A 25,164-nucleotide genomic window follows, 5' to 3' on the forward strand; every position below is an offset into this window, starting at 1 on the left:
CTTGTTCAAATGAGCTATACAGATAGGTTGAATTAGATTATGCACTACAGAAAATTTCATTTCCAGATCAAATAAACCTTTCTTCCATTGGTCTCAAAGAGTATGTGTGGTTCTAAAGTATAGACACTGACTTCCTTACCCGTATGTTCTGAATTACTTTAACCCCAACCTGTTCGGCCTCATTCTTATCTTTAAATATCAGGTTATATATATAAAACAGCCTCTCCAAATCCGGAAATATTAATCACCAGTGATTCCAGACTTAACATGCACTGGGGGTTTGTGGGGTGCAGGTGCCTGGAGTGTGGGGAATGGGAGCATGTGATGGGGCTCAGGTGCATGAGGTGTGGGGTGAGTTGCCGGTCACGGGGCTGTATTGGTGAGGGTAGCATGCCTAAGGAACACAGCCTGGCTTGCTTCCTAGGCCCAGGCTCCTGTCTGTGCACTCCTGCGGACTCCAAAGCTCTGCACTTTGTGCCAGGTTCCAGCTTTCTGCCTCTCAGTTCCTCTGCCTCTGCAGCCAGGGCTGCTGCATGTGGTGCAGAAAGCTCTCCCGTATTGCCACTTCAGTCTCCTTCCTGTCCCTTTTCTAACTTTTCCGTGGAGCAGGGCTAAGCTCGAGCTAGTCTATTCGGCCAAAATAATGGTTGAAATTTATATTTATACTTAATGCTGGAAAATTTACAAGTTAAAAAAAATCACCTCTAGAATATTCTTATAAATTAAATAATGGAATACTATTTGTTCAGAACCTAGTGATCCATTTCTTACACTGTGTGATTTCCTGATTTATTTTCACTCTAGAGTGAGTTGACTCTACTTTTCCTGATTTTAGGAGCTGTGGATCTGGATGCCTTAACAGATGAAAAGGAAAGAAAAGCCTTAGAAGGAATGATTAATAATTTTGGGCAAACACCTTGTCAACTTTTGAAGGTAAATCATTGAAGTTTTTGGAAGTATAAACTCTAGAATTGAATTGCTAAGGAATAATACTACCAGTGCTTTTTTTATTACTATTAATTACTTAAAACCTTATTTCAGAATTATCATCTAGAATTTGAGAAAAATTATATGTTGCTTAAAAATAATAAATTTATTTAAGTTATTGTTCCTCTTTTGAAATAACAAAATATTGCATTTAAAATACACATATACAGCCAATAATTGTAAGTCATACAAAGATTTGTATTTACTGAGAAAGTTATTTAGTCATCTCATTTACTATTTGTGAGAAAGGAAAAGGTGATGTTAAAGGTCCTCTTTCAGGTAAAATTTTACTCTTTATATAAATAGAGAAGGAACTCCAACTGAATACTGTTAGGGTATATCATTAAAACTAACCTTATATTGGGGCTTAGCCATATATAAGACTTCTGAGCTGACATCTGCCCATTCATAGCCCTCAAACTCAGGTTTAAGACTCAAATTATAGAATATGTAAAATATAAAATCAATTTTAAAGTACTGTATTTCTTTCCCCATAGTAGGATATGAAGTTAAATTATTGTCCTCTTGATTACACACCTTTGGACTCATAGAAGTTAATCCAATGTAATTTTCAAAGATATCTTGATCTTTGTTATTTATTAGTGCATGAATTTAGAGAATGGGATACACAATAATATACCATTTAAGTAGACTTTCTTACACCAAGCACTGTGTTAGGTGCTTTATGTAACTCTCAAAGTAGATGTCCAATTATCCTCATTTTTCAGATAATGAAACCAACCCTTACAGAAATTAATGCTTAGTCTACAGTTCCTTACAAAAATTAAATATTTTTTGTCCAAGCTTATATGACCAGAAAGTAATTGGGGTAGGATTTGGTTTCATAACCATCCAACTCCAAAGCATTTCTACCAGGCCATGTTTGTTCTGAATTATTAGCTGTAAGCTCCCCTTGTTGAACTAGAATATGATCACTTTTCTGGATTCTTATGGGCCTTTATTTTATATCCTAATTATGATACTTTCTGTCCTAGTTAGTTGTGTATATATATCCATTTGTCTCACTAAATAATAATTACGTTAAAGGCGCAACCTTCTCTCAAACGTCTTTATGTCTCTTGCATATAGCAAGTGTGCAGTAAATATTTGTTGAATTGAAATCTGCACAACTGTTATAGCAACAGAGTAGCTAAGCTTACAGCCAAGCTCAATTCAGTCATCAAATTGAGCTTTATAATGGTATTATGCTTTTAACAACAGTTTACCTAAAGCCTCAAACATTGGTTTTAACATAATGGTCATATTTGAAGTCAATGCTTTATCTCTTATCCGCTGGTAGAACCTAAAGGAAAAATTAACAGAATACTCATAGAGCTCCGAAATAGATTCGATAATATTTCTGTACCAGCCTTATGTTTCTATATGTCTCACAAGAGTAATGCCAATTAGTTTTTATCATTAAAAAATTACATAAAAATCACCCTTTGCTTAAAATAAAGTATATAATACGTAGATAACTGAAGTACTTACAGCTGATAGCTTTCATGTCTATTTCCTATAATCTAATATTTTGTGATAGAGGCAGAAGAATTCCTTTAGATAGAATTCAGTTTTGCGTTTTAACTGTTCCTTTGGAATTTGTTTCATCATTTTCTACTTATATAGGTGATACTGTTCTGTGTCTTTGACATTAAAGTTAAGGAGGCATAAGAAATTAATTTATTTTACATATGTGTAAAAGGTGGGAAAGGAATTGCAGCAATAGGTATAATTTGATTCTAAAAATATTGATAATTTGGTTTTATTTCAGAAATTAAAGATTCACCAAAATTATAAATTTTGAATAATGCATTATGTTTTACCAAAATTTTTTTAAGCACCTACCATGTTTAAGATATTGCTCTAGACATTAAAAATCCAAAAATGAATTTGATCTCTGACTTTAGGTTACCTGTAGTCTATTTGTGAAAGACAGATCATAAACAACTACTTGTAATGCAGAATAGAGAGAAATAAGTAATAAATCAATATTAAATAATGTACTGAGGAAAATAATAAAAGGGATAATAAATTCTGACTTAGAAATTTAGGGGATATCATAAGAAAAATGTTAAAATGGGAGTAGGGTTTCCATAGAAATGAAGTATAGTCTGAACCAAGTATGGAACTATCAATTGTGCATGGTATGTAATCCACTGTAGCTAGAGCCATATATATATGAATGGATATAGTAAGAGAAGTTTTAATATAATTATGGAATTATTTTTCCTTAAACTTATTTTGAAGGAACCACACCCTCCAAGGTTATCGGCAGAGGAAGCAGAGCAGAAGCAGGCCAAAACAGACACGTCAACACTAAACCTATTTCAACACCTCTCTGAACTTAAGTCATTTTTTATAGAGGTAACATCCAATTTGGTAATATCAAGTGAATTCTATACACTTGAAGGGGGAGGATTATAATATTAATCCGAAATAGTAAATAATACCATAATAATTTGGTTTTGGATTTTACTGAAAATTTTTGTTTGCTACTGAGTGGTTGTCTGAACTGTTTCTCTTTTCTTTCTTTCTTCTTCACATTTTCCTGACAAGGAAGTATAAATAATTTGATTTGAAATGTTTTGAGGGACAGTTGAGATGATATGTAGAGGGAGACTAAAATAGGTCTTATTTATAATGTCTGCACATAAATAAAATATGACTCAGTAAATCAGCTTGTAATTGATAGTATCAGAAGGAACAGTAGAGTAAAACAAGAGTAGTTAATGCTGTAATTGAAAAAATATCTCCAAATAAAAATATTTAAATATTAAATTTACAGATTCAATTACTTTCTATAATTCAAAACATGAATATGAAACACATAATTATCTATGTGTTTGGTTAGGGAAGATAATATTTACTCTTTCTTGGCAAAAAAATAAAAATGATAAGAAGTAATTAAGAATAGATTGGGATGATGAATATATAACTATGTGATGATATTGTGAATTACTGATTAAATACGTAGACTGGAATGATCATATGGTAAGAATGTTTGCATTGGTATATTGGTATGTTTAATAAATAAAATAAATTTTAAAAAAAAGAATAGATTGGAGACATGTATATAGTTAAGCAAATAACTTTCATGCATTAGAACAGGCAACAGTAAACTTTTTCTTAAAAGGCCAGCTAGTAAGTATTTTAGTCTTTGTATGCCAAGACGCAAAATCAAGGATATTATATAAAGATAAATATATAACCACTTAAAATGTAGCCATTTTTAAATATAAAATCATTATTAGAAAATAGGCAGGAGGCTAGATTTGTCCCACAGTGCCATAGTTGTCAACACCTGCATTAGAGAATCAGGTTATGTTTCTTAGAATCACTGCCATGGAAAACTTTTATAGAATTTTTTTATTATTTAGTTTAAAAAAATTTGATGAGGCTCCTCAGAGTTCATTTGCATTTTCCTCAAATGAACAATGTTGTAGTAAATGTCATCTTATATTAACGTTAGATATTTTCTCATGTTTGTGAATGTACTTTATAATTAGCTATCACTATTTTCCTGGGTTCATATTGATTACAATAATTATATGAGTTTAACAGTACAAACTCAACAATGTTGTTTTGCAGAAATATTTAAGTTGGTTACCTAGAACTCAGAACATGTAGAAACAGTGCATGTACATGATAACTAATTCCCAGCATATGCCAGGGATCCCCAAGACCACCCCCAGTTTCTGTGATTCACAAGGAAGACTTGTAGGACTCAACATATAGTCATACTCATGGCTAAGATTTACTACAGTCAAAGGGTACAAAACAACATCAGCAAAGGAAAAGCCACATGGGGAAAAGTCTAGCAGACTTTGGCACAATCTTCCAAGAGTCTTCTTCTAGTGGAATATTAGAGACTCATTAGACTCATTAGAGACTCAGAGCCCAAGGTTTTTATTGGGGTTTGGTCACTTAGGTACTGTCCACCCAGCACATAACAAAATTCCAGACGATAAGAAGAAAAGCAGATATTGAACTTATTATTTGCACGTTCTAGGCATAGTGAACCACCCTTATCATTTAGGGAAAGTTTTATATCAGTGTAGAAACTGTTTACCAGCCATGTTCCCAGATGCCACCAAGAGCCAATCTTGCAAACAGGCTTTTCTAAGGATAGCAGTCTCAGGCCTGCTAGCTAACTCTTTTGTGCACAAAGGGCAATCCAGAAAACTCTATTTAACCCATAATCTGATGAACAAATAATATTGTATTTATGATGTAATACTGATAGAACTATATCATTTGTGACATTGTTTTTATAGGACAATACATTCTGAGTTCCATCTACAGGTGCAGTGATACATTTGGCCCTCTCTGTACCCATGATGTCACAAGGTAGCTTTCCCCAGGATGAGTATGTGGAGCAGGATAAAGAACATGATAACCAATACTTGCTTATACCTTCTCATCATCATAAGAAAAGGCATTTCCCCACATATCTATATGAAAAGAGAAGGCCTCTGTAGGTCATCTTTTGCCTTTTACTGAAGGCAAGGGTTTAATAAATGAATTTTTTTTCAGACACCATTTTCATTTATTTTTATTCAAATATTCTTCTCTTGATTAATTCACAATATAAAGAAGAAAAGAAGCACTAACTTTATATGGTTTATAATTCATTATTAAATTAGTTCATATAAAGCTCTTAGAACAGAACCTTATGCATACTAGCATCCAATAATATTAGGTTATCATATACTTACTAAATGTCATATCATTTATGAACTATTGTCGCATCAAGAAGATGAGTTCTTGAGGGAGAACTTTAAGTTGGATGTTTGTGTGGGTCTATGCATATTTAAAGATATCATCTTTCTTTTTCACATTGTAATAAGACCATGGCAAATGTTTTCTGAGGACTGTATTTTCTGGTCCTATTTTTATGGCTTTCAGAGAGTAACTCAGTTAGTAGAATAAATCTGTTTGTTGGAAGTTAGACCCAAAAGGAATTTCCATAAAATAGAATCAATTTCTCATTTGACTTACTTGAAAATTATATCGTCTTTATTTTCTACTTTATATTCATGTCATTATAGCAGGAAAAAAGGAAAGATCCTAAATCACTAGCTCTTTTAAATAGTTCATGACCCTTGAAATCTGTATCTCTAACACCAGAGGAGTGGAATAGAAGGTAATGGGTTTCAGTTTCAGGTGTGCCATTCAAACATGGTATATAATTTCTTTCCTACATTTTAAATTAAATGATGATATGTTACAATACAGTAAAGTGCTATATCACAGGGTTCATCCTTGATTAAAGAAATTAAAGTTTTCAGTCATTTGTACCTAATAAACATGAACAGAACCAGCCACTAATCCTCTTTCTTTCATTTTATAGGGAATTAGTGATGGTATTCCACTAATAAAGGCCATTGTTCCCAAAAATCAGCCTCGTTCTTTTATGTCTCAAGGTGGCCCTGAGTTATTGGTAGGTTGATTTATACTTATTCCACATTAGATGTCTAAATCCTTAACAACTTAGAAAATATTGATGAAATAGATTTTTTAAAAGTCATTTTTAAAATGATAGAGGACAGTGTGATGGTGGCTCAGTGGCAGAATTCTTGCCTGCCATTCCAGAGACCTGGGTTTCATTCCCAGTGCTTGCCCATGCAAAAAAAAAACCAAAAAAATTTTCTAGAATTAGTCTGACCAAGACACAAAAATATATATCATCTATTTATACATCTTTTATTTTAAGTAGTTCTAATAATTCTAAAGTTTATCCGGAAGACTATATGGCAAAAATAGGTCGGAAATTTTCGAAGAAAAGTAGGGCTAATAATCATGTATCAAAATTTATTATAAAGCTGTAATAATAATTATAAAGAGAAATAATACAAAATTGATTAGGGTATATAGGGTACTTTAGTGAATGCCTTCCTTGAATTATGCTATTTAATCTACATAACAATCCTGCAAGATAGGCACTATTTCTCATCTTCCTCAAATGAGAAATTAAACCTCAGAAGTAACTTTCCCAAGGTCACAGAGCTAGCAAGTAAGGGATCTGGGACACTGGCACATGGACCAAACCCAGGTCTGTCTTATTCTAATTTTGTCCCTTGGAAATTACAGTAATAGAGTATAGGACAGTGAACAGTAGAAATTTCAAAATTTGATCTATTTTTTAATTTTGTGTTCTGTGTATTTGCTTAGAAAAAAGATCTAGAAAGAGGTACAAAAATAGTACTAATGTATTTTGAGTTGTAGAATTCTTGTGATTTTCAATATCTGTATGTTTTAAAGTTACCTGATTTTTTTGTATAAATGTTTTTACTTGTATAATCAAGGGGAAAAAGAGCTTTTTGTTTTGAAAAGAAGATATATTTCTTACTCTGGGGAGATACTCTTTACAATTCATGAAAAGTTCTACTCCTGGTTTGTGTTTTTTAATGATACATTATATATTAGATATATTTTTATGGTAAAACTGAATCCTGAATTCTTCTGATTTTTCAAGTAATAAATGCTAATAAACTTTGAAAAGCTAAGAAGAAAATCATCTTAGTAAAGAAGGACACATTTGTCAACTCTTCCTGCATTAAGATAAACAGTTTTTTCCATTTGACTTAGTTTAAGACTTCTTATTTAGTTTCATATTTTAAGTACACAGTCCCATGATATTTCCTAAATAATAAATGTTAACATCATGTGAGCATTTGGTTATTCTCTACTGCTCTCTTTAATCTTTTATTTAATTTGGATTTTCAAATATTCTTTTCCAGATAACAGTAAGCATGAATTATGTTATTGGAACGCATGGATGGCTGCCTTATGACAGAAACATTTCTAATTATTTTACATTCATTAAAGATCAAACTGTGACAAATCCAAAGTAAGTAAATTAACATTAAGCAGAACAACAGAAAGCAATTACCTTATTACCAGGAAAACAACTAAATTAATTCATTGGTATCATTTTGAAAGTATCATTATAGCTGCCCAAGTCTTCTTTTCCTTTTTTCTTTCTTTCCATTATTTTCTAGTTAAAACATCTAATAGTGCTATTTTGAGGTCAGATTGCATCATACAATTTCAAGCTATTTAAAATGTTATCTCTGTTATCGTTATATCTTTCTTAGATTCCCCAAATAGAATAAAACTCTATGAAACTGGGGCAGTGTCTTTTTCCTTCTTATCCCACATAGGACTTAGTACTGTAGTGCTCTGCCCAAAAGAGACTCTCAGCAAACTAATACTGAATAATTAAGTTCTAGAGCTGAATGTCAGAAGCAGCCCTCATTTTCTACACAAACACCTATTTGTTATTACTTCTTTAGGTCTGTCTGCAAAGTATCACAGATATTTCAATTGGAAACAGATAAAATCCATATGCTTGCTTTGGTTGAACTGGAAAGCCATCTTCATGGTACTGTTAGATATGCAGTTGTCTGCCTGATTCATCATCTTGTGTGATGGATGCCTAGTTTTCCTAGGTTCTGGCCTAGCCTGTCTTGTTTTGTATTTTGAGGCTGCCATTTACAACTTCATTAAGTTGACTTTGAAAGCCAAGATTTAAATGCTTTTCATGCCTTTACCAATCTCACCTTCTTTTTGCTTTACCTTTGAGAATATTTAATATATATATTTTTATTTTATAAAAATTATAAAGGGAGATTAACATATTGTAATATATATGAGCTTTGGGGTTTAACTTTTTAGTTCATTTTTAGAGAGATAAAATACATAGTTAATATTGATCTATGTGATCTTTTAAGGGAAAGTCTATTTGTTAATTGTATTTTCAGAACTCAGCGAAGTATGAATGGTCCTTTTGCTCCAGGGCTGGAGATTACTTCTAAGCTATTTGTAGTATCACATGATGCAAAGTTACTCTTCAGTGCTGGACACTGGGATAATAGCATTCAAGTGATGTCGCTCACAAAAGGCAAACTTATCTCACACAATATCAGACATATGGGTAAGCATTAACTTTGTCCCCAAAACCAGAGAAATTTCTTTATTTTTTCTAACTATAAAAGTAGTACAAAAATGGGGGTGCACAGGTAGTTTAGTGGTAGAATTCTCTTCTGCCATGCAGGAGACCTGGATTTGATTCCTGGTCCATGCACTCCCCCCACCCCAAAAAGACTTAACAAATGGTGCTGCCATAACAGGATACTCAAATGGAAAAAAAAATGAAATGTGACCCCACCACACAGCATACAATAAGAAAAGTAGTGCATGCTCCTTACAAAGAGCCTTGTTTTACCTTTGAAGCTGAGTGAACGTTTTGAGAGAACAATGTTATAAATATTGTATGCTTTACATAAGAGTATTTAATATAGTGTAAGTATGTAATATGTATTATTTTGCTTAAGGCCATATATTCTGTAGTATTGCAGTTCCTATGGGGAGTCGAAGGTGAATGGAGATGAGACAGTAGATCCCAACTGGGGATCCATTTCACACTACCTCCACTCCTCCCAAAATTCCAGTAGACAATCCCCACCCTAGTTCTTTACTCTCAAAGAAAAATATTGTCAAAAAAGAAGCTGTGGGTGGGCCACAGTGGCTCAGCAGTCAGGAATGCTTACCTGCGATGCCAGAGGACCTGGGTTCGATTCCCGGTGCCTGCCCATGTAAAAAAAAAAAAAGAAGCTGTTCTAGGTGATTTTGAACTACTTTTTTCCAGTGTCAGTCTTTCCCCATGTTATTATCCCAGTGCCCTTCCTTTACATCTCCCTATTGTAACACGTAATGTTTGAAAACAAATAGAATTGTCCTTAAAGTTCTGTTCAGTAAAACCACACCATTTCTTTTTTTCGCATGGGTGGGCACCGAGAATTGAACCCAGGTCTCCAGCATGGCAGGAGAGAGTTCTGCCTGCCGAGCCACTGTGACCCACCCTCATTTCATTTTATTTATCCTTTTTCTTACAGATATTGTGACTTGTTTAGCTACAGATTACTGTGGAATCCATTTGATTTCTGGTTCCAGAGATACTACATGTATGATATGGCAAATAACACAACAGGTAGTCACACATTTAAAGCTCTTTGTTTAGATCAGAGATTCACTTTGGGATCACTACTGAGATATTTTCATAGGGTAATGAGTTTTTCTATGGCAATGAATAACTGTTTCAGCTCCTTTACATTCGTTCACCCCCATCCCTTCCTATTCTAATCACTACAGTTTTTCATTGATTTATTCTCTAATTCATCACCTTATCGCTTGTTACTTTCCAAAAATGTCTCCCTATTAACCTCTCCAAGGAAAAGAATTTCCTTATAATAGTTTTTACATTTCAATCTTTAATCCACTGATAATTTTAAAAATAGTTTGTAAGATGATGATCTTTGTTTACTTATTGGTAGAAAGCCATTTATTTATGACTTATTAAATAAGTCACTTTTAACCACAAAATTTTCTAGACTCCCCGTTCTTTTATACTTATATATTTCTATGTCTAACATCAAAATGTGTTTGTTCAGTAGTTTAATATGTGGTAAGGTAAAGCTCCCCTCACTGTTTTCTTTATAAAAACTGTTCTCAACTATTCTTGATCATTTACCCTTTCATATGAACTTTAAAAATGTAATAGCCAGTTTCTTTCTAAAACATTCCATTTTATTTTTATTAAAATTGTATTCAACTTCTGTATTAATTTGGTGTGGATTAGTTTTATAATTACTTCTATACAGAAATAGTAACTGTTTTTTCATATTTGTTTCAGGTCTTTTGTTATGTCTTTTAATACCACTTTTATAATGCTTTATTTTATTTTATTTTCCTATAATATACAATTTTTCTATACATTGTTTAATTTACCTCTATTTATTATATTTTTCTTACTATTCTGAGTGGTATTTTAAATCATTTTCATTTCTAGTTAACTATTGCTAGTATCAGGGAGAAGCTGTTGATTTCTAATAGTATCTTCTGTCCAATCACTTTACCACATCTTATCAACTTGTACAGTTTTAGTATTTCTTGGATTTTCTGAAAATTAAAGTGAATATACAATCATATGATCTGAAAGTAAGGGTGTTTTGATTTGTCTTTTCTAATATTATATTAAATATTTCATTTTCTTATTCTGTTACATTGTTAGTTACTACAATAAGGTAAGAAAAGTATAGTAAGCATCCCTGTCTTAAGTAGGATTTGAATGAAAGTGCCGTCACTGTTTTACCATCTAGTACGATGTTTGTGATAGAGTTTCAGTAGTTATAGCTTTTATGTTTAAGTGGTTACCTTCCTTCTATTTTTTTCTTTTGGTGACTTTTTACTTTAACAAAATTTCATCCTATAGAAAAGTTGCAAAAATAGTGCATTTGACATCATTTCTCTTAGCATTTTTTCATAATTTTCCTTTCCCCCTGCATGTTATTTTTGTTCTGAACTGTTTAAAATTAACATGGAGCTATCATGTCACTTTCTCCCTGAACTTCAGTATATGTTTTCTAAGAGGAATGGCATTCTTACATGTAACTATAGAGTATAGTTATCAAAATTGGAACACTTAACTTTATACAATACTATTATCTAATCCATAGTCCATGTTCTAATTTTGTCGGTAGTTCCTATAATGTCCTTTACAGCAATTTTCCCAGTTTCTCTTTCCTTTTTATTTATAATTTTTCACTTACCTTTTCTTAATGTAATGAATTATGTTGAGAAATTACCTAGGATGAGCCATCCTAGAACTGATATCTTAAACCCATATAATTCATTATTTGTTAATTATTTTATTTTACTACTGGATTTTATTTGCTAGTTCTTTAATTATTTCTCTGTCCATAAGTGAAATAGATCTTTATAAAATGAATTTTTAGTGAGTCCATCTTTTTCTGTAACTTGATTTTTGCTTGAATAATGTAGGAATTACCTGATTTTTAAAAGTCAGAACATACTGGCTCTCAGACTGGCACTCACAGGGAAAGACAGGTGTGTCCCAGGTAAGAGAGGGTCAAGGAGAATTCATCCACATTATGTGGAGCAGATAAAATGTCTTAAACAGAGTAATTTTTGATAACCACAAACAAAACACGTATCATGGCAATTCTGCAAATATTCTAATGCAAAGAAAGTAATATACAAACAAAGCATGCTAAAAATGAATGAAGAAAAAAACTTAAGGACAGTAATAATAGTAAAATAGTTCTATTAGAAGAAAATGATAAGAATAAGAGTTCAATAAAATAGAAGCCCAAAGATGAGGTGATAAATTGCATTAAAAAGATAAAAAGTAGGTTACAGAAGAATCAAACTGAGACTAAAATCAATACCATTACATTATTGTATTGTATTTACCATTACATATGTAATATGTAATATATTTTTTTAAAAAAGCAAAAACAGTAAATAATAGATTTGAAATGGCTGACAATCAAATAGTGTATAGAAGAAAAATCAAAATGAATACAAAGAAAAAAAAACTAAAGCAATTAGAGAAAGAATGATAGTTACAGTCTTCAAAAGCAAGTAAACATAGGGATAACTTATGTCTGAAGAAGGGATTCTAATAAACGGAAAACAGAAAGTATTCAGTTACGTATAATAGAAAAAAAAGCTTCTTTGAAGTGAGAGAAACATAAATCTGTGAATCAAAAGGGCAATTAACGTACTGGAAAAATTAACACAAAACAGTCAACATTGAAACCTTTTAGATTAAGTTTTGGAGCTTCAAATGATTCAAATAATTTGAAGACGGGGAAGAAGACAGAGTAGGAAGCCCTAGGAATCAGTCCCTACACCAGAACAACTCTTCAACACACAAGAACTGTCTGAACCAACTATTTTGAAACTCTGGAATCTTTTAAAATACTGTGCAGCATCCAGGGAAGAGGGAGGAAGAGGCTGGTGAATTCCAATAGATGCTGATGAATTTCATTCTTCATACAGTGGCTACCATTGCCCATCTCCCAACGGTGTTCAATACCAGACTGGGATACAGCTTGCTGGTGTCAGGATGGGATATAATGACCTAGTTCCCAAGATCCAGTGGCTGTGCTGTCCAATGATTGGGTGCTGCTTTTGACTAGCTATTTCAGATAGCTGGGAGCCTGGCTTCCAGGATAGCCATTGTTACAACCCACCTCAGGTAAAAGGTGACACAGGAAACTTAAATGCAATACTCTTCCTGAAAACTTTGGAAAATAGTTTAAGGGATTCACTTATTGGGCAAATGCCGAATCAAGAAAATACATTTTCAAACAGCATAGGAAAAGCTCCTGGCACCCTAGCTGTCCCCTCCAACATCTGTACTCTACCCTACCCAGAGCAGTATATAGCTGGCCAGGGCTTTTTTTGTGGGAGTTTGGCCTCATTGGGTTGGTAAAAACAGGCCTAGAAAACTCCTCTCCAGCTCACCTCTCCTCCCAGAATTTGCCCTTCAAGCAAAAACAACTTGACACAGTGAAAACAAGGGGTATTCAAATTCCTATAAATAAGGGATTAAAGCCACTAGCAAGCAGAAACCCACTGGCATAGAAAAGACATAAAAGTCCCCGCACTTTGCCTTCACCTTGGCTTGACTTCTTGATAGGAGGGCTGAACACTAAAGGAGAGTACCAACCAGTCAATGTGAAACCAATTCCCAAAGACTATGAAAGGTGTGTTTTGTATTGGTTTGTTTGCTTTTGTTGTTTCCTGGAACTCAAGAAAATCTCTGTCATTAAACTAGCTATATATGAATTTAAGAAACAAATATCTCAGGGGTTAATTTCCAGAATTAATGTTTTAAAATATTACAATGTACAATGTACAACAAAAAATTACAAGACACTAAAAAACACATAGGGCAATATATACGATTCCACAAGTTTTCCATGAACTAGTGTAACTTTCCAGAAACCTACAACCTCCATATGGGTCCCTGGACCAGATAAGTCCTGAAACCTAGAGGGCCCAGCCTCTCCAGAACATCAGATAGTTCCATCTCCCTGCCTTGTATTAGTGACAGACCCTTCCAATACGAAAAAGTTAGAATGGGCCATAGCCCAAACACCCCTAAAGAGTGGGATAGAAAGATCAAAGGTGATGGTGGAATCATGCAGAGAAGATAGCATTTTTAAATCCTATCTGAATTATTAAAGTGATATCTCTTTTAGTCTCCAGTACCTTAGAGCAGCTAGAAGTAAAAACCTAAAATAGTGGAATTATAACCCATGTCAAACTCTGAAATATGTTCTACTACTAATTGTGGTGCTGTGCTTTGAAATTTATTGTTTTTTTGGATATATGTTATTTTTCACAGAAAAGAAAGAAAAAAAGTCGATTGTGGTAATAAACATTTAAGCCTTCTAGCCTCCTATATTCTGGAGCAGCTAGAAGGAAAAATATGAAAGGATCATATGGTAGCCCATGACAACCTCTTGGATCTGTCCTGTAACCATTTTTTAAAGAGTCCTTTGAAAATTATTGCTTTTTTATTTCTTCGCTTTGTATGTATATATACTATACAGTAAAAAAGTTTTAAAAAATTGCAAGACAAAGAAACAGGAAATTATGACCCATCCAAAAGAAGAGGATATAAATCCAGGAAACATCAGTGAAGCAGATTAGAATGCAGACATAAGAAAGACTTCTAAAATATGATCTTCAGTATGCTCAAGAAGATGAAGAGAAAGAATTAAAGGATTATCACAAGAACAATGAATGAACAATATGAAGATCTCAGTAGAGAGAAATTTTAAAAAAGAACAAAACAGAACTAAGTAAATTCGAACACAAGATAATTGAAATGAGTCAGGCTGAGGAACAGAAAAATAGAAAGAATTAGAAAATGCAAAAAACATAGCCTAGGAGATCTATGGGACATCCTCAAATCATACCAATATATACACTATGGAAGTTCCAGAAGGAGAGGAGGAGAGGAAGTAGCAGAAGAAATATTCAAAGAAATAATGACAAAAATTTACCAAATGTAGCAAAAAGTATGAATATGCACTTCCAAGAAGACCATTGAATACCAAAAAGGATAAACTTTTAGAGAAATATACCCAAACACATGTGGTGATCAAACTGTCAAATGCAAAGGACAAGGAGAGAGTTCTTCACCCAACAGCAGCAGAATACACATTCTTCTGAAAATGGCAAAAGGAAAGCAATGTGTACATAGTACAAGGGAGTCCCAGTTAGAGTACGTGCTGATTTCTTGTTTGAAACCATAGTGGTGAGGAGACATTGGGTTGAAATACCTAAAGTGCTGAGTGAAGACATTGCCAACCAAGAATTTTTTTTTTCAACCAAGAATTTTATATCCAGCAAAATCTGTCTTTCAAAAATGAGGGAGCAATTAAGATATTCCCAGATAAATAAAAGCTGGGGGTGTTCATTGCTGCTAGACCAGCCCTACAAGCATTACTAAAGGGAGTTCTTCAGGCCAAAAAGAAATGACACTAGACAATGGATCAAAGCAACATAAAGAAGCAAAGACCTCTGGTAAAAATTTGTGTAATTATAAATGTCTGTACTATTTTATTTTTTTAATATGTAACTCCACTTTTTGAATCTTACAGTTGCTAAAATACAAACACATAAAAAGTAATGATAAATTTATGATTTTGACACATTGTAAAAATAATTTGTAACAAATGCCAAAAAAAAAAGATCAGGGAATGGAAAGTATCAGAACAATGCATGTGTTTGCTATTGATTCAAGAGGGTATCAAATAAAAAATGAATGTTATATATTTAGGATGGTAAATTTTGGCACCATTGTAACCACAAGGAAAATATATGAAAAATATGTCCAAAAAGAAGTAAGAAGGAATACAATTTAGTACAATTTTAAAAATCAAATAAATATGAAATTAGGCATTAACAGAAGAATTGAGATTTAAGAAAGTTATAACTTGCAAAGTCTAAATAGCAAAATGACAGAAGAAAAATCTGCAGGATCAGTAGTTACCTTAAATGTAAACAAATTAAACTCTTCAGTCTTGTATTGTATCTGCCAATACAAGAATTGGCACAATGAACCTAAAAAAGAAAATGACTCAGTTTATATGCTATTTACAGGAGATTCATTTTAAATTCAAGCATGTATGCAGGTTGTTATGGTCAGGTTCATGTATCAACTTGGCCAAGTGGTAGTACCTGTTTGTCTATTTGAGCAAGTGCTGGCCTGTCTGTTGTGATGAGGACATTTTATAGAATTAAATCATGATCACAGCTGCATCCACAGCTGATTCCATATGTAATCAGCCAAGGGGCGTGTCTTCTACAGTGAGTGATGCTTAATCTAAGCACTGGAAGCCTTTTAAGGAGGATTCAGAAGAGACAGAGTCTCTTCCTGCTTTGGCTGTCGAGCATCTCCTGTGGAGTTCGTCCAGATCCTCCATTGGAATCATCAGCTTCACAGTCCCCCCTGCAGATTTTGGACCTTCGTTTCCAGGGTTACGTGAGACACTTTTAAAAATTTTATATTTGTGAGGGTTTCCCATTGATTCTGTTTCTCTAGAGAACCCTAACTAATACAACTTGGTACCAGGAGTGGTTCTTAAGAAACAGAACCTTAAAAATGGGTTTTTATGAATGATTTTCTACTCTAACTGGACTCAAAGGCACTAAGGACTCTGATTCCCATAATCAGAATGACACTCCCAGTCCGTGGAGTGAGTTGGCAAAAGAGATAGTCAAAATATCACCTTTCGATTCTCCTAATGCTTTGCTTATACGAAGCCAGGCTCTGGGGGATAATGTTTTTGACACCTTTATGGAGTTTTGCGGAAGTAAGAGGTGTAGAGATGTTGACTGGTTGTTGTTAGATACACTGGATACATTAAAGAGTGAAAGGGATGGGATTAAGGCTTCAAACAAGAAGCTTAAGCACTGTCTGACATATGTAGAAGTTTCTATGAGTATCCTGAACAAAAATCTTACTTCTTGTAGCTGTAGACTTAAGATCTCTGAAAATCAGACTCAGAATCTTATTGTTAGAGTAGCAACTTTACAACGTAAACTGAAATCTCAATGTTGCATAGTGTCTTTTTTTAAAGTAAGGGCATTGATTGGAAAAGAGTGGGACCCTGAAAAATGGGATGGTGACACATGGGTTGCTAATGATGTCGGGGGGTGAGGTTGAAACCCTAGGTCATGCTGAGTCCTCTCTAGATAACCCTGTAATAGTCTGCCCTGAGGACATAGCTGCCCCACCTCCACCCTGCCTTCAGAAGTTGGCCACCCAACCTCCTCCTGAAGGGATTAGCCCTAGAGTGATTAATCCTGTGTCACCAGATGAAACTGCAAATGAATGCCCTGAAGCATATGGCTTGGAAGGTATTTCTAATTCTTTTCATGACTCACCCCCCCCTCCACCCCTCATTTCTTCCAGAGCTATATAACTAGACTAAAATCCCAACAGGCCCCTAATGGTGAGGTACAAAGTATCACACATAAGGAGGTACATTATACTCCAAGAGAACTGTGTGAGTTTTCCAATTTATTTAGACAGAAATCAGGGGAATATGGTGGCAATGGATTTTAAGGGCGTGGGATAATGGTGGGAGGAATATAAGGCTGGATCAGGCTGAATTTATTGATATGGGCCCACTAAGCAGAGATTCTGCATTCAGTGTTATAGCCGGAGGGGTTAGAAAAGGGATTAACAGTTCGTTTGCATGGTTAGTTGAAACATGGATCAACAGGTGGCCGACATTATGTGAGGCTGAAAGGCCAGAACTGCCCTGGTATAATGTAGATGAGGGGATCCAGAGGCTTAGAGAGATTGGAATGTTATCATGCAAACCCTCCTCTTACACCCCAGGACTCTCTGGAGGATGCACCTTTTACCAGAACAGTAAGAAATTTGTGAGACTAGCGTCATCATTCCTGAAGAGCTCTGTAGTTGCACTTCTCTGTAGGTCAGATATTACTGTAGGAACTGCTGTCACTGAGCTGGAATCCTTAAACACAATGGGGATGACCGGATCCCAAGTTGGCAGAAGCCAGGTGACAGCACTTAATCTCCAAAGACAGGGTAGACATGGCTATTGTAATAGACAGCAAACTCAAAGCAGGAGTCAAAATTATATGACTCGAAGAGATTTGTGGCATTGACTAGTAAATCATGGGGTACCTAGAAATACAGTAGATGGGCAGTTTACTGAATTCTTGTTTGAGCTATATAAACAAAAGAGTTCTAGATCAAGTGAACAGAAATCTAACCTGAATTACAAAAACACAGAGTCACAGCCCCTTAATCAATTTCCAGACTTGAGGCAATTTACAGATCCAGAGCCCCTTGAATGAAGGGGAAGCCAGGTCCCTTTGGGGGAGAACCCTATTATGCTGCCACAAATTTATATTGTTAATCTTCCTCCAAGCCTTCCCCAAGGAGACCGACAGCCTTTTACCAGGGTAACTGTGCATTGGGGAAAAGGAAATGATCAGATATTTCGGGGATTATTAGACATTGGTTCAGAAATGACATTAATTCCAGGGGACCCAAAACGTCACTCTGATCCACCAGTCAGAGTAGGGGCTTATGGAGGCTAGGTGATCAATGGAATTTTAGCTCAGGTCCATCTCACACTGGACCTATCCTGTAGTTATTTCCCCAGTTCCAGAATGTATAATTGGAATAGACATACTGAACAACTGGCAGAATCCCCACATTGGCCCTCTAACTCATGCAGTGAGGGCTCTTATGGTGGGAAAGGCCAAGTGGAAGCCACAAGTACTGCCCCTACCTAGCAAAATTATAATAGAAGCAATACTGGATTCTTGGAGGGATTGCAGAGATTACTGCCACTCTTAAGGACTTGAAGGATGCAGGGGTGGTGATTCCCATCACATCCCCATTCCACTCTCCTATTTGGCCTGGGCAGAAAACAGATGGGTCTTGGAAGATGACAGTGGATTATCGCAAGCTCAACCATGTGGGAACTCCAATTGTAGCTGTTGTTCCAGATGTGGTATCATTGCTTGAGCAAATCAATACATCCTCTGGTATGCAGCTATTGATCTGGCAAATGCTTTTTTCTCAATCGCTGTTAGTAAGGACCACATGAAACAGTTTGCTTTCAGCTGTCAAGGTCAGCAATATACTTTCACTGTCTTGCCTCAGGTATATATCAACTCTTCAGCCCTATGTCATAATCTTGTCTGCAGGAAACTTGATCATTTCTCCCTCCCACAAGACATCACACTGGTCCATTATATTAATGATATCATATTGATTGAACCTAGTGAGCAAGAAGAAGCAACTACTCTAGACTTACTGGTAAGGCATTTGCGTGTTAGAGGATTGGAAATAAATCCAGTGAAACTATAGGGGCCTTCCACATCAGTGAAATTTCTAGGTGTCCAGTGGTGTAGGGTATGTCAAGATATCCCTTCTAAGGTGAAGGATAAGTTGCTGCATCTAGCCCCTCCTATGACCAAAAAAGAGGCACAACGCCTAGTTGATCTCTTTGGATTCTGGCGACAACACATTCCTCATTTGAGTGTGCTACTCTGGCCCATTTATTAAGTGACCAGAAGAGCTGCTAATTTTAAGTGGGGACCTGAACAAAAGGAGGCTCTGCGACAGGTCCAGGCTGCTGTACAAGCTGCTCTACCACTTGGGCCATATGATCCAGCAGATCCAATGGTGCTGGAAGTGTCAGTGGTAAATAGAGATGCTGTTTGGAGCCTTTGGCAGGTCCCTATAGGAGAATCACAACACAGACCCTTAGGATTTTGGAGCAAAGCCTTACCATCTGCTGCAGATAGCTACTCTCCTTTTGAGAAACAGCTTTTGACCTGCCACTGGGCCTTAGTAGAGACTGAATGCTTAACCATGGGCCACCAAGTTACCATGAAACCTGAGTTGCCTATCATGAACTGGGTGTTGTCTGATCCACCAAGCCATAAAGTTGGGCATGCTCAGCAGCACTCAGTTGTAAAATGGAAATGGCATATATGACATAGGGCCAGCAGGTCCTGAAGGCACAAGTAAGTTACATGAAGAAGTGGCCCAAATGCCCATGGTCTCCACTCCTGCCGCTTACCTTCTCTTTCCCAGACTAGATCTATGGCTTGTTGGGGAGTTCCTTAGTGAGGAAGAGGAAACTTGAGCCTAGTTTATAGATGGTTCAGCACAATATGCAGGTACCACCTGAAAGTGGACAACTGCAGCACTACAACCCCTTTCTGGGGAGTCCTTGAAGGACAGTGGTGAGGGGATATCCTCCCAGTGGGCAGGACTTCAAGTAATGCACCTGGTTGTTCATTTTGCTTGGAAGGAGACTGTCCAGAGGTACATTTGTATACTGACTCATGGGCTGTTGCTAATGGATTGGCTGGATGGTCCGGGACTTAGAAAGACCATAATTGGAAAATTGGTGACAAAGAGGTCTAGAGAAGAAGTCTGTGGATAGATCTTTCTAAGTGGGCTAAAAACATGAACATATTAGTGTCCCATGTGAATGTGCACTAGAGGGTGACTTCAGCAGAGAAAGGTTTTAATAATCAAGTGAATAAGATGACCCATTCTGTGGATACCAGTCAGCTTCTTTCCCCAGCAACTCCTGTCATTGCCCAATGGGCTCATGAAGAAAGTGGTCATGGTGGTAGGGATGGAGGTTATGTATGGGCTCAACAACACGGACTTCCACTCACCACGGCTGACTTGGCTATAGCCACTCTGAGTGCCCAATCTGTCAGCAGCAGAGACCCACATTAGCCCCCAATATGGCACCATTCCCTAAGGTGAACAGCCAGCTACTTGGTGGCAGGTTGATTACATTGGACCACTCCCTTCATGGAAGGGGCAGCGATTTGTTCTAACGGGAATAGACACATACTCTAGATATGGGTTTGCTTTCCCTGAACACAGTGCTTCTGCCAAAACTACCATCCGTGGGCTTACATGATGCCTTATCCATTGTCATGATATTCCACACAGCATTGTTTCTGATCAAGGAACACACTTCACAACAATTGAAGTGCGGGAATGGGCATATGCTCATGGAATTCTCTGGTCTTACCATGTTCCCCATCATCCAGAAGCAGCTGGATTGATAGAATGGTGGAATGGCCTTTTGAAAACTCAATTATGGTACCAACTTGGTGGCAATACCTTGAAGGGCTGGGTAATGTTCTCCAGGAATCTGTATATGCTCTGAATCAGCATCTGCTGTATAGTGCTATTTTTCCCACAGTCAGGAATCAAGGAGTGGAAATGGGAGTAGTACCATTCACTGTTACCCTTAGTGATCCACTAGGAAAATTTTTGCTTCCTGTCCCTGACACCCTGAGCTCCGCTGGTCCTCAGGTTTTAGTTCCAAAAGGGGGGGGGGGGGGTAGTGCTTCCACCAGGAGAAAAAACCATGATTCCATTGAACTGGAATCTAAGACTGCCACCTGGTCACTTTGGGCTACTCATGCCTCTGGATCAACAAGCCAAGAAGGGGAGTACGTTATTGGCTGGGGTGATTGACCCTGACTCTTGGGGGGGAAATAGGACTGCAACTACACAATGGAGGTAAAGAAGAGTTTTCTTGGAATATAGGAGATCCCCTAGCGCGTCTTTTAGTACTACCATGCTCTGTGATTAAAATCAGTGGAAAACTGCAACAGCCTAATCCAGGCAGGACTACCAATGGCTCTGAAGCATCAGGAATGAAGGTTTGGGTCACCCACCAGGCAAAAAACCTCAGCCACCTGAAGTGCTTGCTGAGGGTAAAGGGAACATGGAATGGGTAGTGGAAGAAGGTAGTGATAAATATGAACTGTGACCACGTGATCATTTACAGAAATGGGGACTGTAATGCTGTTTTGTTCATGTTATACTATTTAAGTTGTAAGATATCAAGTTTAAGAATTAATATTACCCAAGGACTTGCACCCTAATCTGGAGAGATTTAATGTGTTTCCAGTTATATGCAGGACAGTTGAGTATTGTTAGGTGATAGAAAAAAATGTGTGTTTTATTGTTTTTTATTTAAAAATTAGGTATGGTTTAAGGTGATATGTATAGCTGCCAAGTTGACAAGGGGTGGACTTTCATGGTCAGGTTCATGTGTCAACTTGGCCAAGTGGTATTACCTGTTTGTCTGTTTGGAAAGTGCTGGCCTGTCTGTTAGGATGAGGACATTTCATAGAATTAAATCATGATCACGTCAGCTGCATCCACAGCTGATTCCATATGTAATCAGCCAAGGGGCGTGTCTTCTGCAATGAGTGATGCTTAATCTAACTGGAAGCCTCTTAAGGAGGATTCAGAAGAGACAGGCTTTCTTCCTGCTTTGGCCAGCGAACCTCTCCTGTGGAGTTCATCCAGACCCTCCATCGGAATCATGAGCTTCACAGCCTGCCCTGCCAATTTTGGACTCAACATTCCCATAGTTACATGGCACACTTTTATAAAGTTTATATTTGTGAGTGTTTTCTGTTGATTCTGTTTCTCTAGGGAACCCTAACTAATACACAGGTTGAAAGAGAAAGGATGGAAAAAATTACACCATGAAAGCAGTAACAAAAAAAAGAGCTGGGGTGGCTATCAAATAAAACAGATTTTATGTCGAAACCTGTTACAAGTGACACAGAAGGTCATTAAATACTGTTAAAGGGGCTAATCCAACAAGAAGCCATAACAATTATAAGTATATATACCCCTATGAGCAGAGTCCCAGAATATATGAAGCAAATATTAACAGATTGGAAAGGAGAAATGGACTGTTCTACATTGATATGATACTAGAGACTTTAATACATCACTTTCAATAATGGATAGTACATCTAGACATAAGGTCAATAAGGAAATAGAAGAGACTTGAAAGATACTCTAAACCAACTAGACCTAATAGATTATTATATATAAAATACTTCACACAACAGCAGCAGAATACACATTCTTCTGTAGTACACATGAATCATTCTCCAGGATAGTTCATATCTTGGGTCACAAAAAGAGTCTCAATAAATTTAAAAATATTGAAATCACACAGTGTGTCTTCTCTGACCACAATGGAATGAAACTAGAAATCAATACAAAGATTGAAATGGAAAATTCATAAATATGTGAACATTAAACAACATACTCATAAATAACCAGTGAGCCACAGAAGAAATCACAAGGGAAATTAGGAAATGGTGAGAGGTGAATGAAAATGAAAACACAACATACCAAAAACTAATGGATGTGGCAAAGACAGCACTGACAAGGAAATATAAAGCTCTAAATGCTTGCATTAAAAAAGAAGATCTCAAATTAGAGACCTAACCTCAAAACTGAAGGAACTAGAAAAATAATTGCAAAGTAAGTGAGCAGAAGGAAATAAATAACAAAAATTAGGGTGGAGATAAATGAAGTAAAGGGAAAAAAATTGAATCAGCAGAACCAAAAGTTGAAGGTCTTTGAAAAGATCCATAAAACTGACAAACTTTTAGCTAGACTGGAAAAAAAAGATCACAAATAACTAACATCAGAAATGAAAAGAGGGCATTACTACTGACCCCACTGAAATAAAAAGTCTACAAGAGGATGCTATAAACAACTGTATGTCAACAAACTAGACAACCTAGATTAAGTGAACAGATTCCTAGAAACACACACTATACTGACTCAAAGAAATATACTATGTCAACAAACCAATAACTAGTAAAGAGATTGAATCAGTAATCAAAAACTTCCCAACAAAGAAAAGTCCAGGACTAGATGTCTTCACAGGTGAATTATACCAAGTATTCCAAGAAGAGTTAATACTGGTCCTCCTGAAACTCTTTCAAAAACATTGAAGAGGAGGGAAATCTTCCTAATTCATTCTATGAGGCCAACATCACCCTCATACCACAGCCAGATATAGATATCAAAAGAAAACAGACCAGTATTTCCTATGAAAATAGATGCAGCAGTCCTCAACAAAATACCAGCAAATTGAATCCAACACCACATTAAAAGAATTATATACCATGATCAAGTGAGATTAATCCCAGTGTGCAAAGGTGGTTCAACATAGGAAAATCAATTAATCAAATATAGCGCATTAACAAAATGAAGGGGAAAAAACACATGACCATTTCATTTGGCACAGAAAAGGCATTTGATAAAGCCCAGCATCCCTTCTTGATAAAAATACTTAGAAAGAGTCCTCCCTCAACATGATAAAGGGTACATGTGGAAAAACCCACAGCTAGCATCATACTTAACTGTGAAAGACTGAAAACTTTCCATCTAGGATCAGGAACAAGGCAAGGAAGCCCACTGTCACCACTGTTTTTCAGTGTTGTGCTGGAAGTTTAAGTCAGAGCAATTAGGCAAGAAAAAATTTCTTTTTTGGAAAGAAAGGCGTAAAATTTTCCTTTTTTGCAGATGACTTGATCCTATTTACAGAAAATCCTGACAATTCCACAACAAAGCTACTAGAGCTGATAAATTCAGCAAAGTGATAGGGTAGAGAAGATCAGCACCTAAAACGCAGTAGTGTGTATATACACTAGTAATGATAAAATTGAAGAAGAAATCAAGAAAAAAAATCCATTAACAATAACAACAAAAGGAATCAAATATCTAGGAATAAATCTAACCAAGGATGTAAAGGACTTGTTCACAGAAAACCACAAATCATTGTTAAAAGAAATCAAAGAAAACCTAAATAAATGAAAGGTCATTCCTTGTTCATGGATCAGAAGACTAGATATTGTTGAGATGTCAAGTCTACCAAAAGGGATTAATAGATTGAGTGATATCCCAGTCAGGAGTCCAAAAGCCTTCTTTACAGAAGTGGAAAAGCCAGTCTTAATAGCCAGAGCCATCTTGAAAAAGAATGTACTTAGAGAATTCACTTACTGATCTTAAAACTTATTACAAAGTCCCAGTAACCAAAACAACATGGGAGGAATGTGGCAGCAGAGAGGCAGGTGGGCCTGGTGGAGGAGCACAGTGGCGAGAAAAATTAAGATGGTGGACCTGGGCAGCATCCCGACCAAGCCCTGTATCAAGCCAATCTCTGCCTGGCCCCACCCCCAAGCCAAATTCCGCCCTTCTCCCCACTCACCACCAAAGCCAGTTCTTGAAATCATGAACTCTTTTTAAAGCTCTGGATCTTCTGGGGTTTCCTGTGCAAATGCCAATGGAATTGGTTTTCCAATTGTTTTCCCCATGGGCTGGGCAGCAGTAGCAGCTCCTGCCTATTCTTCTAACATGTATCCCAGAGCAAATCCTACCTTCCAAACAGGTTCTACTCCTGGCACACCTTACAAAGTGTCTTCTCCCTCTGATGGTAC

At 36.1% G+C, this 25,164-nt stretch overlaps 1 protein-coding gene across 19 annotated transcripts in view; it reads left to right on the forward strand.

The window, feature by feature from the left end:
* Nucleotides 1-25,164, forward strand: part of NBEAL1 (neurobeachin like 1) — a 312,588-nt gene that overhangs the window by 272,808 nt on the left and 14,616 nt on the right. For 18 of the 19 annotated variants that reach the window (XM_077154757.1, XM_077154758.1, XM_077154760.1 and 15 more), the window contains 6 exons: nucleotides 836-933; nucleotides 3,235-3,351; nucleotides 6,338-6,427; nucleotides 7,728-7,837; nucleotides 8,751-8,923; nucleotides 9,885-9,979. In XM_077154757.1, the coding sequence (XP_077010872.1) occupies nucleotides 836-933; nucleotides 3,235-3,351; nucleotides 6,338-6,427; nucleotides 7,728-7,837; nucleotides 8,751-8,923; nucleotides 9,885-9,979 (683 nt within the window). The remainder of the gene's footprint in view (nucleotides 1-835; nucleotides 934-3,234; nucleotides 3,352-6,337; nucleotides 6,428-7,727; nucleotides 7,838-8,750; nucleotides 8,924-9,884; nucleotides 9,980-25,164) is intronic. The other variant, XM_077154762.1, reaches the window with a different exon arrangement.

This window comes from Tamandua tetradactyla, chromosome 3, assembly GCF_023851605.1.
Source record: "Tamandua tetradactyla isolate mTamTet1 chromosome 3, mTamTet1.pri, whole genome shotgun sequence".
Classification (NCBI taxonomy): Eukaryota; Metazoa; Chordata; class Mammalia; order Pilosa; family Myrmecophagidae; genus Tamandua; species Tamandua tetradactyla.